The 14,250-nt window shown below is 41.9% G+C and overlaps 1 protein-coding gene across 1 annotated transcript; it reads right to left on the bottom strand.

The window, feature by feature from the left end:
* Positions 1-7,963: 7,963 nt before the first annotated feature.
* On the bottom strand, positions 7,964-13,714 carry LOC147604605 (cationic amino acid transporter 1-like). Its single transcript, XM_086794803.1, has 2 exons — positions 12,911-13,714; positions 7,964-9,573 (listed from the first exon to the last, which is right to left on the bottom strand). Exons 1-2 carry the CDS (start codon positions 13,305-13,307, stop codon positions 8,177-8,179), a joined length of 1,794 nt encoding a protein of 597 aa, XP_086650929.1. The 5' UTR covers positions 13,308-13,714; the 3' UTR covers positions 7,964-8,176.
* Positions 13,715-14,250: the final 536 nt, after the last annotated feature.

Below are 14,250 nucleotides of genomic sequence, written 5' to 3'. Positions count from 1 at the left end.
CTTAATCGACTTGTTGGGGTCAGTTTCCAACCTACGATGCCAGCTATCTAAACAAAGGTTTAGAGATGTTGCTGATCTTGAGGGAAGATGTTAAAAGATGCAAATTCACACCATCTAAGGTTTGTAAAGCGTGGAAAATGTGCCGCCTATTTGGTGAAAAGAATTCCTACATCAAAGGAGGAATTCTAGGTCATTGTCTTCTCAGGAGACAATGATATAGAGATGACCTACTCGATGCACTTTAGCTAACTGGATCGATGGTAAGATTATGGAGATGAAGTTGCAATCACGACTCGTCTATCTACCATTGGGACGAGCTGTTCACCTACCTTGATCATTATAAAAGCATGTCTTGTATGCTATTGCCACCAACAATAGTGAACAAGAGTAAACAAGAAGTGTACAAGAAGCCACCTGCTAAGTGTGTAGCCTAGCCTAGCACTCACAACATTGTACTGATTGTAATATCTGAGTTGATTGAGATCCTTAGCATTAGGATAGGGTTTTGGGGATTATCCCTTCCACATTAGAGTTGGAATCTATCATTTTTTGTATCCCATCTGATTCAGTAATATAAACAATGCTGATTCGGTTTTAACTTATTCATTCAGTCTGACTTTTGGTCATTGTGTCGCATTTCCTCCTGTCCTCACAATTTTGACATTATATGGCTTAAAGCAAGCACCCATATTATGGTAAAAAAATATTGGGGAGTATCTTGTTGCCATTGGATTATGGATATCCAATGTAGATTTTTTCCTTTATGTGAAAAATATAGACAGAGGATCATACTATTAATCATTTTTGTGAATGACTTGATTATCACTAGTGATAGTGATCTTGACATACATGATGTCAGGATGCTTTTAAAGTATAATTTTGAGATAAAGGATTTGGGTGAGCTATGATATTTCTTGGGTATAGAGGTGGTGGGATCACCTCGTGGCATTTTGTTGTTACAGAGGTAGTATGGCCTAGACATGGCTTATGGACTTTTCTATGAGGCTGGCATAGAGATACAGCTACATGGGTATACAAATGCTAATTGGGTTGGGGGTAGTGTCACAAATAGGAAATCTATTATTTTTTCTTTTGGGAGATATAGCTACATGGATATACAAATGCTAATTGGGTTGGGGGTAGTGTCACAAATAGGAGATCTACTCATGGATTTATTTTTTCTTTTAGGAGTGATGTGAGTTGGAACAGCAAGAAATAGTAAACAACAATTACCTTCTCGAGTACAGATGGAGTACATGGACACTGCTATGGTTCCTTGTGAGGTATCTTGGTTTTAGAAGCTACTTGGTGCTATGAGTAAGCCTGTGTGTGTGGTGGATAGACCCATTTTAATTTATTGTGATAACATGAGAAACCAGTAATCTAGTCTACCATACTAGGATGAAACATATTGAGGTGCATTAACACTTTGTCAGGGGAGAAGATTCTCATAGGTGATGTGGTTGGTATATGTTAGCACAGAGGATCAAATGGCTGACATCTTCACAAAGGCATTTGGTACAAAAAGAAGCTCCATAGATTTAGGAGCTTACTTGAAGTGTAGTGTGTGGAGTTGAGATGGAGGAAGAGTGTTGAGATATATCAAGCTCAACTAGTGCTATGGACATTAATGATCCACATGGGTTATAGCTTCTACACTTATTCCACTACACAGCTGATGAGATTATGGTTAATATGTCGTCAATGGATGATAGACTATGTGATAGCGACATTTGGATTACTAAAGTATGGCATAGTTATAGTGCCAGTTTATATAGTCGAGCTCACACTATGGACCGAGCATTATATGTTATAGTGCTACGGACATTATGACCCCCATGGGTTATAGCTTCTACACTTATGCCACTAGCATGGTTGGTGAGATTATGATTGATATGCTTCCAATGGATAACAAGCTATGTGATAGCCACACTTGGATTACTAGAGTATGGCATAGTTATAGTGCCATCTTATATAGTTGAGTTCACACTATGGATTGACCATTATATGTTATAGTAGGAGAGTACTTTCCCTTATAGTATGTACTCTTATCTCTTTAGTTCATGATTATAGATAAGAGAAGAAGATGGAAAAAAATTCTTCCATCCATATCTCTCTTATGTCTTGCTCTCTCTTGTGTGTATGTGTTTGCTTTTGTAAGGAACTCAAGCTCTCCCTCTCCCTTACATTCTCTTTATCACATAGGTGACTAGTAGGCCACACATTACCTCTACCTCTTTCAAAATTCCTATTGGTGTTCCCAATTACTTTAAGGATAATTTTTTAAGGTTTGAGGGGATTTCCCCCCTAAACCTTCAAAAGTCTGGTGACTTTTCAAGAAACATATTTGAAGGTTTGAGGGGCTTTCTCCCCCAAACCTTTAGAAATCCTATGGGTGTTCCTAAGTTGTCCACCGACTAGTTTGAGGATAACTTTTGAAGGTTTGATGGCTTGCTCCCCCAGCTTTGCCACATGTCTTGGTGACTACGCTCACTCCTATTCCCCTACCGAGGATCATAGTTGTGGTCATGCTATCCAATTTGACTGGAATGGTGGCATTCATGTCATCACCTTTGAAATATTTACCCACTCTATTGGCTAGTTTGTACAACTCATGTGGGTTTTCCTCATTCTCCTGGTCAGTCTCATAAGTCCTCTAATAGCTTGAGTTGATTTATCACCCATTTATAGACTTCATTCCAGGATTTTGGTTTCCTTATTAAGTGTTCAACCATTGTGATAGTCATAGAGGTAGAGAGGATTACTCTCAAAGCTCCCATTTCTTCTTTAAGCTCTGGCCTTATCGAAGGTATGTTGGTTATGGTCATAGATTCATCATTTGATTCAATTCCAGGATTTTGGTTTCCTTATTAAGTGTTCAACCATTGTGATAGTCATAGAGGTAGAGAGGATTACTCTCAAAGCTCCCATTTCTTCTTTAAGCTCTGGCCTTATCGAAGGTATGTTGGTTATGGTCATAGATTCATCATTTGATTCAATTTATGAAGGCATGGTTAATAATGAGTAACATCCATGCCCATTCACACACATTCCCTTTCGAGTTCTTTCCTATAATTGATTTCTTGAGTGCAAGTTGTCACTAGTGAATCATTTGTTCCCTCAAGATGTGTTCATTTAATTCTCTCAGGTTCTCTGCATCTTTGGGCTTGTTATGGTCACAGACTCATAATTTGATTCAATGAATGAAGGCATGGTTAATATAATGAGTCTCTTTTTTATGGTTGTAACATCCATGCCCATTCAGACACATTCCCTTCCAAGTTCTCTCCTATAATTGATTTCTTGAGTGCAAGTTGCTTCTAATGAATCGTGTATTCCCTTAGGATGTGTTCATGTAATGCTCTTAGGTTCTCTGCATCTTTGAGCTTGTTATGGATTTATGTGCGCCAACGCCAAACTCTTTCAAAAAAAAAAAGAGAGTTTCTAGAGGTTGTCTTGAGTGGTCTTTTAGTAGTCATTCCTTTTTTGACTCTCCTAGCTTGAGACACTACCTTCATGAGATACTTCTAAGACTGGCTCTAATGGTTTCAATTTAGAAATTTTGTGTGGAAACAACAAGATTGGTTCTACAAGTCTCTTTATTTCTAGTTAGATAATCTGATGCACCACTATATGTGCTTTGATCAACCTTGAGATCTCCTCTCTTAGGTTAAAGTATTCTTGCAGTTTCTTTGGAAGGGGTTCATAGTTTCTTTGGAAGGGGTTCATAGTATTTAGGTCTTGTCTTGTATTTTCCTTCCACTACCTTCTTGGCCATTTCCAAGAGTTTTTCCATTCAATCCATCTAGATTGATCCATCACTGCTTTCCATCCCTCGTTCCTCATCTAGAGTGATTTGAATTAGAGGTTCCAAGATGTCTTCAATTTTAATGTAGGCAAGAACATCCCTTGGATCCTAATTAGTTTATATATATCTCTCATCCATATGAGCTTTTAATGTTTCTTGGGATTTCTCCTTAAGTTCTTTAGTTTTGTTAGTACGGATTGTCCCCTCATGGTTTTCCATTCCCTGATTCTTTATCTAAGGTGATTTGAGTGGAAGAATCTGAAACATCCTCAATCTCAAGATACCTTGGAAGGTCCCTTGGATCCTTCCCTTTTGTTTCTTTCACTCCCTTAGGACTCTTTCTGGGAAGTCCTTGGTCTGATTCTTTTGGTTGGAGGCTCACTTGGTAATGTAGTTGCCTTCCCTTTGTTATGTTCCTTGTTTCTTTTTTTACTCTTAGGGGATTCTGATGTCAAAAGATGTTGTGGATAGGGCTGGGTGATCTATGCTTTACACGTCTTAGAGAAACCCTTTGTAAACATTGTCTTCTACGGTTTCTCTACGAATCTTCTAGCATTTAAAACTAGAGCAAAGCATTGCTTTTTCCAAGGTCAAGCCAAAAGCATCTATCCTTGTTATAGGATTACTTACTCTTTTTGTGGTATAGACTTGCTTAAAAGTATAAAAATGGCTATAGGGAGATCCCATTCCTTTGAACTTGGAAATTAGCTTAGCTATGAAAGAGGGCCTTATCTTGGGATGTCTATACTCCCCTTCCTCTCTCATTCCCCTTGTGGGTTTGACAATTGCCCAAAATGGCATTTGTAGTTCTTCTCATTTCATGAGCTATATGAGTTTGGGCCCTTGTTTTAGTCGGTTCTACTTGGGATCCATTGCAACCATGTGCCTTGGTTTAACTTTGGGTGGTACATGGGTATAGGGTGATCCCTCGTAACCATAGGTTGGGGCCCTAAAAGACGCCTATCTTGGTTGCTTAGGAGGTATGAAGCATGCACATATCACTAAGTATACATCTATCAATACTGGTATGCTTGATGCTCATATCATTAGGAGGTATGAAGCATGCACATATCATTCAAGTATCCATATATAGATACTCCAAGAGCTACTGGTATGCTTGATGCTCTATATTCATGGCTCTCAAATCTTTATGGTTCCCCATCCTAAATGGATTTGTACTACTAGTTCGACTGGGGTCACCGATCAAGTTCTTTTTTGTTCTTTCTAAAGGCACAATTTATTGCCTAATGATTCTCATACCAATGGAAGCTAGATGTTCCTCCCTTATAGAGTCTAAAGTGGAGGGAAGCCTGATTTCGTCTTTAGGTAGTTTCCTTTACTACAGAATAGAATGAAAATTCTCCTCTCTCCTTGGTCTTGAAGTGATTTCCTTAGGATAAGTCCTCACTTCCCTCAAAGTTTTATTCTCTAGGTCCATATTGGATGGGATGAGTGCCCCATGCTTAGACCTTTTCATACCTCTTGTGCCTAGCCCTTTTCATACCTCTCCCTTCTTTGACCGTTCTTGGGATGTCATGTGTTATTGTCCTCATCTACATGCATCATTTGATCATTTGTTGGATGATAACACATACTAAGCCTTTGGAAACTTGTGCTTTTCATCCATATCCCCAATGATGGTGTAGAGGACTCCTTATATTCAAGATAGTATGATATACTGGACGAATGCAACATTAACAACCTCTTGCTCAAGGATGAAATATCTATATATCAAGTTTTATTACAATCAAAAGTCTAGTCGACTTGGCGTACAAACTCAATATCCTTCCCAGGAATCACAATCCTATCTGGGGGCATGAAATCTCTAATCAATCTATATAATCTATGCTGATGAGAGTGCAGGATCAGTGTGGTACATAACATTATCTCCTGAACAACTCCCGGTCATCAGTGCAGGACCTCTATCCCCTAAGATACAAACAATTCTGACAGTGGAAGGTAACAACAAGGGGCTAGACTACCTCACTCGAGGTCTCCCTTTGGGTTATAAATGAGATGGATTAAACAAACCAATAGTAAACTAGGTCAATTCTATTTTATAGAAATATGGAAGCTGTGCTATTGGGCATGACACTATTGGTCCTTTCCCAATAGCCTCTTAGGCTACCATGGGTGTGGGGGGCAGACCCCAGCTGCAACCACACATGGTACTCGTGGATACTACTGAACTGAGAGCTTTCTTTCAATAGGTTTAGGATTTGCAAGCTAGGCTTGGTCTTGGGAGAGCAACGATGGAATACCCCATAGGCATGGCCACTTAGTTCTTCGGGGATACATATCATCCTTTTACTCGGGAGTTTTTTTTTTTTTTTTAAGGAGAAGAAAGAGAGGCACCCAGATTTGATTAAAACTAGATTGAGTAGGTGGGAGACACATTTTACCCTTATGCAATGTCTTAAAGAGCATAGGACTCTAGTGATAGAGATGTTTCTTAGAACTTGTGTTGCCTTCACGTGGTGGCAAGACCTCAAAAGTAAACCTACTATTCCAAGAACCTAGGAAGTTTGTAAAACTATGGTTGTGGAAGCTTTTTTGAGAGAGCCTAATGCAGACTACTGTAGACTATTTAATTCAATTGGTCATAAGGATATTTGAGGCGTTCATCAAGAGCTTCGTACCAAGTTCTCCGACCTCCCTAATCGTTGTCTGCTTGCTCTTTTTACAAGCACTTTCGAAAGCCTATCAGAATAATAAAGTACAATGGAGCACGATTAGATCCTTTGAGGATGCATTATTACACTTTACCCATATCTATGATGATACTTTTGTGGCCACTCAGGAGTTCACAGGTCCTCCTACCCAACAAAGTGGAATGAAGAAGAAAAGAAAAGGGAAAAAGAACTATCGAGTTGTAGAGCAACAGTCCAAAGACCTAACAAGCAGGTTTCTACTCTTGAGCAACCAAAGTTGATACCTCTTCTTGGAAAGAGGCCTCTATAAATTTCTACTATGACCCCTAAGGCCCGTAAACAAGCGTGTTTTAAATTCCGTAGGCTTGGCCACCATGCAAAGGCCCGTAAACAAGCGTGTTTTAAATTCCATAGGCTGGGCCACCATGCATTTCAGTGTCCATTCACTAGTGGTGGTGGAGGTGGTTTATTTTGAAAATGCTTTCAAATGATGAATGTGATGTTCTTTATCGTGTTCTTAAGAATGACGTGCAAATTAATGATATTAAAAATAAGTACATGCATAGGATTTAGTAAGGAACGTCATCAATAAGTCACGTACATCTCCTCTCCTCTTCTTCTTCTCCAAATTACATGCATTGACAAAAAGGAGCATTATACAAGGTACCTTGAACAGTGCATAAAGGCTTGTGTTTTTAGGTAAGAGTGATAGAACTGAGGTGAGGACTTTCATGCTGTGTTCCTAGTGAAAAAAAAAAAAAAAAGGGACCAAGGTCTATGGCCACAACTGTCAACTTCCAATACCAACACTCACGAGGTGTGGTCTTTTGTTTGCTAGAGAGGGGAAGAGGGGGAGGGGGGTGGGGGGCATACTACTAAGTTCTATAAATTGGTGTCTTTGAAATTTTCTAAATTAAGAGTGAGGCCGTGTAAAAATTGGTGTCTTCTGCATTCCTTGCTAAATGATAATTATCTAAATCAAGTTTAAAAGTCTTGACCAGCCTTGAATTTTTATATTGTCATGTGGTTGGTCGTCAATATTCCCAAAAACTCCCACATCATGAAAAGGAAATTTGAACGTTCTTGTAAAAATGTTCAAAATTTGTGGGCGTCATGAACCTTGAAAAGGCTACAAAAATCAACCTTGTCTTAGTGTGAACGTGGGAATCACTCTCTCACACTCACACACACACACACACACACACGGAGACGAGATGCATATCACATCATAACCAAGCCCGCTCGTTTGGTACAAAGACAGACTGATGAATTGCATGCTCTCACACGCGCGCACACGCACCCCCTCTTCTCTCTCTCTCTCTCTCTCTCTCTCTCTCCACACACACACACACACACACACATGGGGAGAGAGAGAGAGGGGAGATGCATCTGTGTTTGGCACCTCTGCCTGTTTTAGATTGGCGTCACAGGCACGCAACGGGCCACCTGATTTGAACACCAAGGTGCCATGCGACTTTAACCAAAAAATGGAACGACCTGAGACATACAGAATAATATTTTTACAAAGGCACATTAAACAAATATACAGGATCCTGCAAGCTCAAATAATTTTCTAAAACAATTTCAGATCCAAAGGCTCCTATATTTCAATTGCTTCTGTAAGGACTGACTTTTTTCGTTCTTTAAACAGCTATTATAGGGCTGCTTCTTTGCACTGATGTAATTTTTTAACCACTGACGGTGTGCTTCCATATTTCTATGCACTTCCGGCCTGTGCTCCACGTTCAGGCACGATGCTGCCCTGATTTTGAGGCTTCATTTCCAGTGCCCTACCTTCCTCACTTGAATTCTCTTTTGTGTCGACTGCAGTGTCGTAGGAGGCATGCAATCCAAAAAGAAAGTAGTATACAAGTATCAGCAGTGTCCACACACCAAACCTTGCAAAGGATAACCTGTCAATAGACCCCAATAGGAAAATATTAATGGCAATGGAAAGGGATGGAAGCCATGGTACAAAAGGAGTGCCCCATATTTGTGGCTGTCGAGCTTTCGGAACAAATATAGCCAGACCCAGAGTGGCCAAAAACCAGACAGGTAACGTGACGGCATAGCCTATCCATCCGTCACTCACAGCCCAGTAGCATGCAGTAGCCCCTGAGGAGAGAAGAATTATGATGATGCAGAATTGAAATTGCCGAAGTTCTCTGACAGTGCTCTGTCCTGATACATAATAGCGCCTCACAAGGAGGGCAACAGCCACCAACATGAAAATGAAGAGCGTGCTGATAGAAAGCAGATTGGCTAAAACGTCAAGGCTGCTGAAAAAAGCAACGACAGCACTGGCAGAAAACATAACAGCTGTAGCTCGTATAGGAGTCCCTGTTCTCTCGTTCACTTGAGCAAACCATGGGGGGATCATATGGGTTCGTGCAATGTGCGTTAGATATCGAGCTTGACCCACAGCACTCACTAGTAAAACAGTAGTCATGCCTTTTAGAGCACCTAGGGCAACCACAAACCGAGCCCAATTCCACCCTGCTCGTGCTGCAAAGGCCAAAGAGAAAGGAGCATCGGGATCAATGTCGGTGTATTTCTGCATCATTGATAATGTCAAAGCCATGAGACAATACAGGACTGTGGTGATTATCATTGAACCCAGCAGTCCAATGGGAATATCTCTTCCAGGGTCTTTTGTTTCTTCGGCCATAGTTGCCACGGCATCGAACCCAAGGTATGCAAAAAAAAGTACCGATGCTGCCTTGAAGACACCTCGCACCCCATGCGGAAGGAAAGGCTTCAAGTTTGAAGGCTGGGCCTGCACTAAGCCAGCAATTATGACAAACAAAATAATGGCCATATTTGCAAGCGATGCTACCCAGTTGAGCACAGACGTAGCGCGTGTACTCCAAGTTGCAACAAGGCCAGTGATGATCAGAACTGCCACAGCAATAGGGTCAAGAAGGTTGAAATCAGCTGCCAAGTTTGTCTTTATGCGGAAATCATTTGAGTGATGGTTGCATAGAGTAGCAAAGTAGGAGCTCCAAGATCTTGCTACAGCAGCTCCACCTATCACATATTCAAGTAGGATATTTCCAGCAGCGATAAATGCAATAAAATCACCCAGTTCAACACGCACATAGGCAAACGAACCACCTGTTGAGACGAAAGTAAAGTGTTAGTTAGATCCACATTGACCTTCAAACAACTATATATATAATTTGTTTACCTACTGTCATGGTCAATTTTAAGCAGAATTTTTATTACCACAAGATTCCATTTATTTTAACAAGGAACCTTGTATAAACTTTATCCCGCTATGGGTTCTATCTTGCCATGGTTCATGTATATCCTGACAATGATCTTTCTCCCATAGAAGCTCAACAGACAGTGTTGGCACGCCTACCTTTGTCCCCTTTTCCACTCACTGTTTTTGGTTTCCCATTTAGTCAGTTCAACAATGGCATCTGACAATCCAGTTAGATCTAGTCAGCCATATAAAGCTAAATGCATCCAGTGCTTGTAAGGACGCTGTAAAAGTCAACAGACATAGAATGATAGACATTTACAGGTTCTGTAATGCTATATAGGCACCGACTGCACAAAGCAAAGAGAAAAGACAAGGGTTAAGAGACATAACAGCCTCAGCAATACCTCTATGGGCATGTGTTAATGCAAACGATCAGAGAAAAAAAGCAAAGTAATGGCATCAACTAGCAAAATAGCATAGTTCGCTAATGTTTGCACAGCATAAGTAATAAACCTCTCGCATGTATGTGACGCCTGAATGAATGTGCAGGCCGCCAACAAAAGAGCAAAATACACACATCAAAGTTAAAAACCAGAGAAAAGTAAAAATGAATCTAAGTGGGTCTTTTCACAGGTGAAAATAGACAGCTGGCAAAGCCAGAGCAATCAGACCCAAAATCAATCCAAAGTCAGAAGCAGAGAGAAGTTCAGCAGGGCCTACAAATGTACCTGCACATTTGGAGAAGAACACGAAACGTTCTGCTGTTTTTGGTCTAGTTAACACTGAAAGCAAAGTGAGATAATTGTTTCTGAAAGAAAGTGAAGCACATAGAAAACACAGATGTAGGCCCAGGTACAAGACCTGTAAATGCTGGGAACTGATGTTTATTGCTGAAAACTGAGCACGAGGGAAGCCCGCAGGTGCTGTACAATGGTAAAAAGCAGAAGCGGCTGCTAATGACCTCAAGTGGATGCAAAAGAATGAGATGAACTGGGGGAAAGGGGGTCAGCCCTTATATACTCCCCCAAAATGCTCCTCTGGATCTCTGTCCACATCTGATGAGCATTACTCCGGGTAGAGACAAACAGTGCCTGTATAGATGGAGTCATGCAATGGATGATGATAAGACGAGCCCGAGCATCCAATATGCTTCTCAAAGCAGGGTCCACCAAGTGAGGTGTGGAGATAGCCATCCACACACCGGCTCCTTCTAGCAACAACTGAGTGTAGAAAGACCAAGTATGATAGTTGGTTGCAGTAAGCTTCATGGAGTCACTAACTTGGGGAGGATTGTAGGATGGTATGTGGGTAGGGGTGGGAGCAAGACCTGGATGAGAGAAACTCAAAGAGGAAAGATTAGGAATAGGAACCACCTGTGGAGCGACGGAAGCAGGGGATCCAAGTTGTGATGGAGCTAGAGAATCAACAGGAGAAGCAACAACAGTAGAGGAACCTCATGAAGCCATATCCGCTGACAAGAAACCTTCTCTAAAGAAAGGGGCTGAAAAAAAAATCAGCAAGTCCTCCTCTCAGGCTGTGCATTATAGCAAGAAGAAAGGGAGGGAGGAAGGGTGGAGAACTGAAAGAAGAGAAAGAAGAAAGATCTCTCCAAGATGTAGATCCCTGTCCTCAGCACTTAGAAGAGGGCATCAGCAATCCAATCAGCAATCTTTGCTGAAAATTCAGAAATACAACAGTCCCAAGTGTCAGATGTAGAAAACGCAGCAATCTTGAGGAAGCCTCTGCTCCCGGAAGAAAACGTAGCACCTTCTACACTGAAATCTGCAGAAAACACAGCAAACTGTCAAAGCCTCTGCTCCGAAACAGAAAACGCAGCTCTCTTCTGCTCACAGGTCAACGTTTCTCTCTGATACCATAAAAGAAAGTGAAGCAAATAGAAAACACAGATGTAGGCCCAGGTACAAGACATGTAAATGCTGGAAACTGATGTTTATTGCTGAAAATTGAGCACGACGGAAGCCCGTAGGTGCTATACAATGGTAAGAAGCAGAAGCAGCTGCTAACGACCTCAACTGGATGCAAAAGAATGAGATGAACTGGGAAAAGGAGGTCAGTCCTTATATACTCCCCCAGAATGCTGGTTGGCCAACTGGACAGCAGCACAGTAGCATAAAATGTTGTAAAATGCTGTAAAATACCTTAAAAATGGTAGAAAAATGCTATATAATAGCTGCTAAGATATGCCAATGCAAGGCCTCATAAATGGCCAATACAAGCATGAAAATGGTGATGTAGACCATCTGGAGATGATATAATCCAACAGTTTCAGCAGACTTCAGCCACTTCTAGCCTTTTACACTCACATTCTGAGTGTCTTTAGCGAGAAGTATGAAGGTAACTCTTTCCCTCTCTGCAAACTGGTGAGCATATATGCAGTATTTGCACACCTATTTTTCGAACTTTTCATTATTGCCAAAAAAACAGTGAAAGTGTGAAAGTGTACAGTACTATATTATGCGCTCTCTCTCTCTCTCTCTCTCTCGTCTGTCTGAACTATCTCTGCGAGACTGCTAACCCCCTGCAGGCATCATGCACGTGTGCTTGTTTGTTGGCTAGGCATGGGGCTGCTTATAATACAAGCATGAAAATGGTGATGTAGACCATCTGGAGATGATATAATCCAACAGTTTCAGCAGACTTCAGCCACTTCTAACCTTTCACACTCACATTCTGAGTGTCTTAGCGAGAAGTATGAAGGTAACTCTTTCCCTCTCTGCAAACTGGTGAACATATATGCAGTATTTGCACACCTATTTTTCGCACTTTCCATTATTGCCAAAAAACAGTGAAAGTGTGAAAGTGTACAGTACTATATTATGCTCTCTCTCTCTCTCTCTCTCTCTCTCTCTCGTCTGTCTGAACTATCTCTGCGAGACTGCTAACCCCCTGCAGGCATCATGCACGTGTGCTTGTTTGTTGGCTAGCCATGGGGCTGCTTATCAAGGTTCACACCCTGTTCCTTGTGCTTCCACATGGAACATACATAGAAATTCATCCATCCAACCTAATTTTCTGGTTCTTGTATAAGACACATATACATGTGTACAAATCTCTCTCTCTCTCTCTCTCTCTCTCTCTCTCAATTCCCATATCTAGTCGAGTCATGTGCATGTCACGTTAAAAGCGTTGTCTTCTTCTTCTCCCTCTCTCTCTCTCTCTCTCTCTCTCTCTCTCGGGGATACTTCATAAAAGAAAGCAGAAAACCTTTACAACAAAGCTTACCAGCAACGGGGATTTCAACGGCGAACTCAGTGTAGCAGAATACGGACAGCATGGCGGAGACGCCTGCAGCAACATAGGAGAGGATGACAGCAGGACCGACAACTTCATGTGCTTCTTGACCGGTGAGCACGAAGATTCCGGCTCCGATGACGGCGCCGATGCCGAACCACAGGAGGTCCCACCAGTTGAGCGTCTTCTTCATGGAATGTTGGCTCCGCTGCGTCATGTTGTGAGTCTCCAAGAAGTCGGAGGATCTCGCGCACAGCCGGTCCAAGAAGCGGCTGGGCGTGGCGGAGATGGCGCCGCGGTATGCCCCCCAGCTCCGGAACGACGCCTCGGGCAGAAAGTCCGCCTTGCGAGGAAGAAAACGCGGCCGCCTATTCGCCTCCGTCACCATAGTCGCGAGCTTGATGCCAAGCTTCTGTTGTCGGTGGTATTTGAAGAGAAAGTAGACTGCTTCTCGGCTTCTCGCAGAACGGCAGAGCTCTAGACGCTTTGGCTCTTGCAGATGGACAATTCCATCACGATTACGATGCCAAGGAGAAGAAGAAGGCCGCCAAGGCTGCTGGCAGGTGTAGATGCGAGCTCTGCAGCTAGGGATAGGGTTCCGGCACACAAGAGTTAGTATTCCGGCACACTGGACTCCAAGGGTTGAGGAGCTTGCTGCGCAGGTTTAGATGCGAGCTCTGCAGCTAGGGATAGGGTTCCGGCACACAAGAGTTAGTACTCCGGCACACTGGCCTCCAAGGGTTGAGGAGCTTGCTGCGCAGCTCGAACACTCTTCGGTCTTAATAATTTATTTGTGTAAAGGCAAAAGCTTTTTGACTTTTTATCATTCCTTTTGAGTTCTATTAAATAGGCTACCAATCTATTAGATATTAAGAAAGTATTATGCACCCAAAACCATTTTCCCTTTTCTATATATGACCATGGCAGAACTTTTTTTTTGGTTGGATATATAAATTTCGTAAGGTAACCATGCCAATGGTAGGTGACCATGCTACAGGTGTGTTGTTACTTCTATTTCCATGCAAGCAGCTGTTGAGTTGCCATCAACATGTGTCATGTTGGCTGTCTTCATTCATTTCGCATGTGTGCACACGTGTCGTGTTGGCCGTCTGCATTCATTTCACATGCGGTTCGATCAAGGATCGCTCGGTTGTCTTCCGTTGTGCCCACTCCTTTGGTCTTTGGTGTTTGGATTTTCCGTTTTGTTCATGCTGATAGATGGCACGTCCTTCCTGTTGTTTTGTCATTCCTTTTGGGTTCACTATATAGATAGAAGCACATAGGCTACTAATCTATTAAATATTAAGAAGGTAGTATGTCTTAGAAGTAAA

Source organism: Cibotium barometz, chromosome 61 (genome assembly GCF_041138505.1).
Source record: "Cibotium barometz isolate CiBa-2024 chromosome 61, ASM4113850v1, whole genome shotgun sequence".
NCBI lineage: Eukaryota > Viridiplantae > Streptophyta > Polypodiopsida > Cyatheales > Cibotiaceae > Cibotium > Cibotium barometz.
This window is presented reverse-complemented; position numbering and strand designations above follow the sequence as displayed.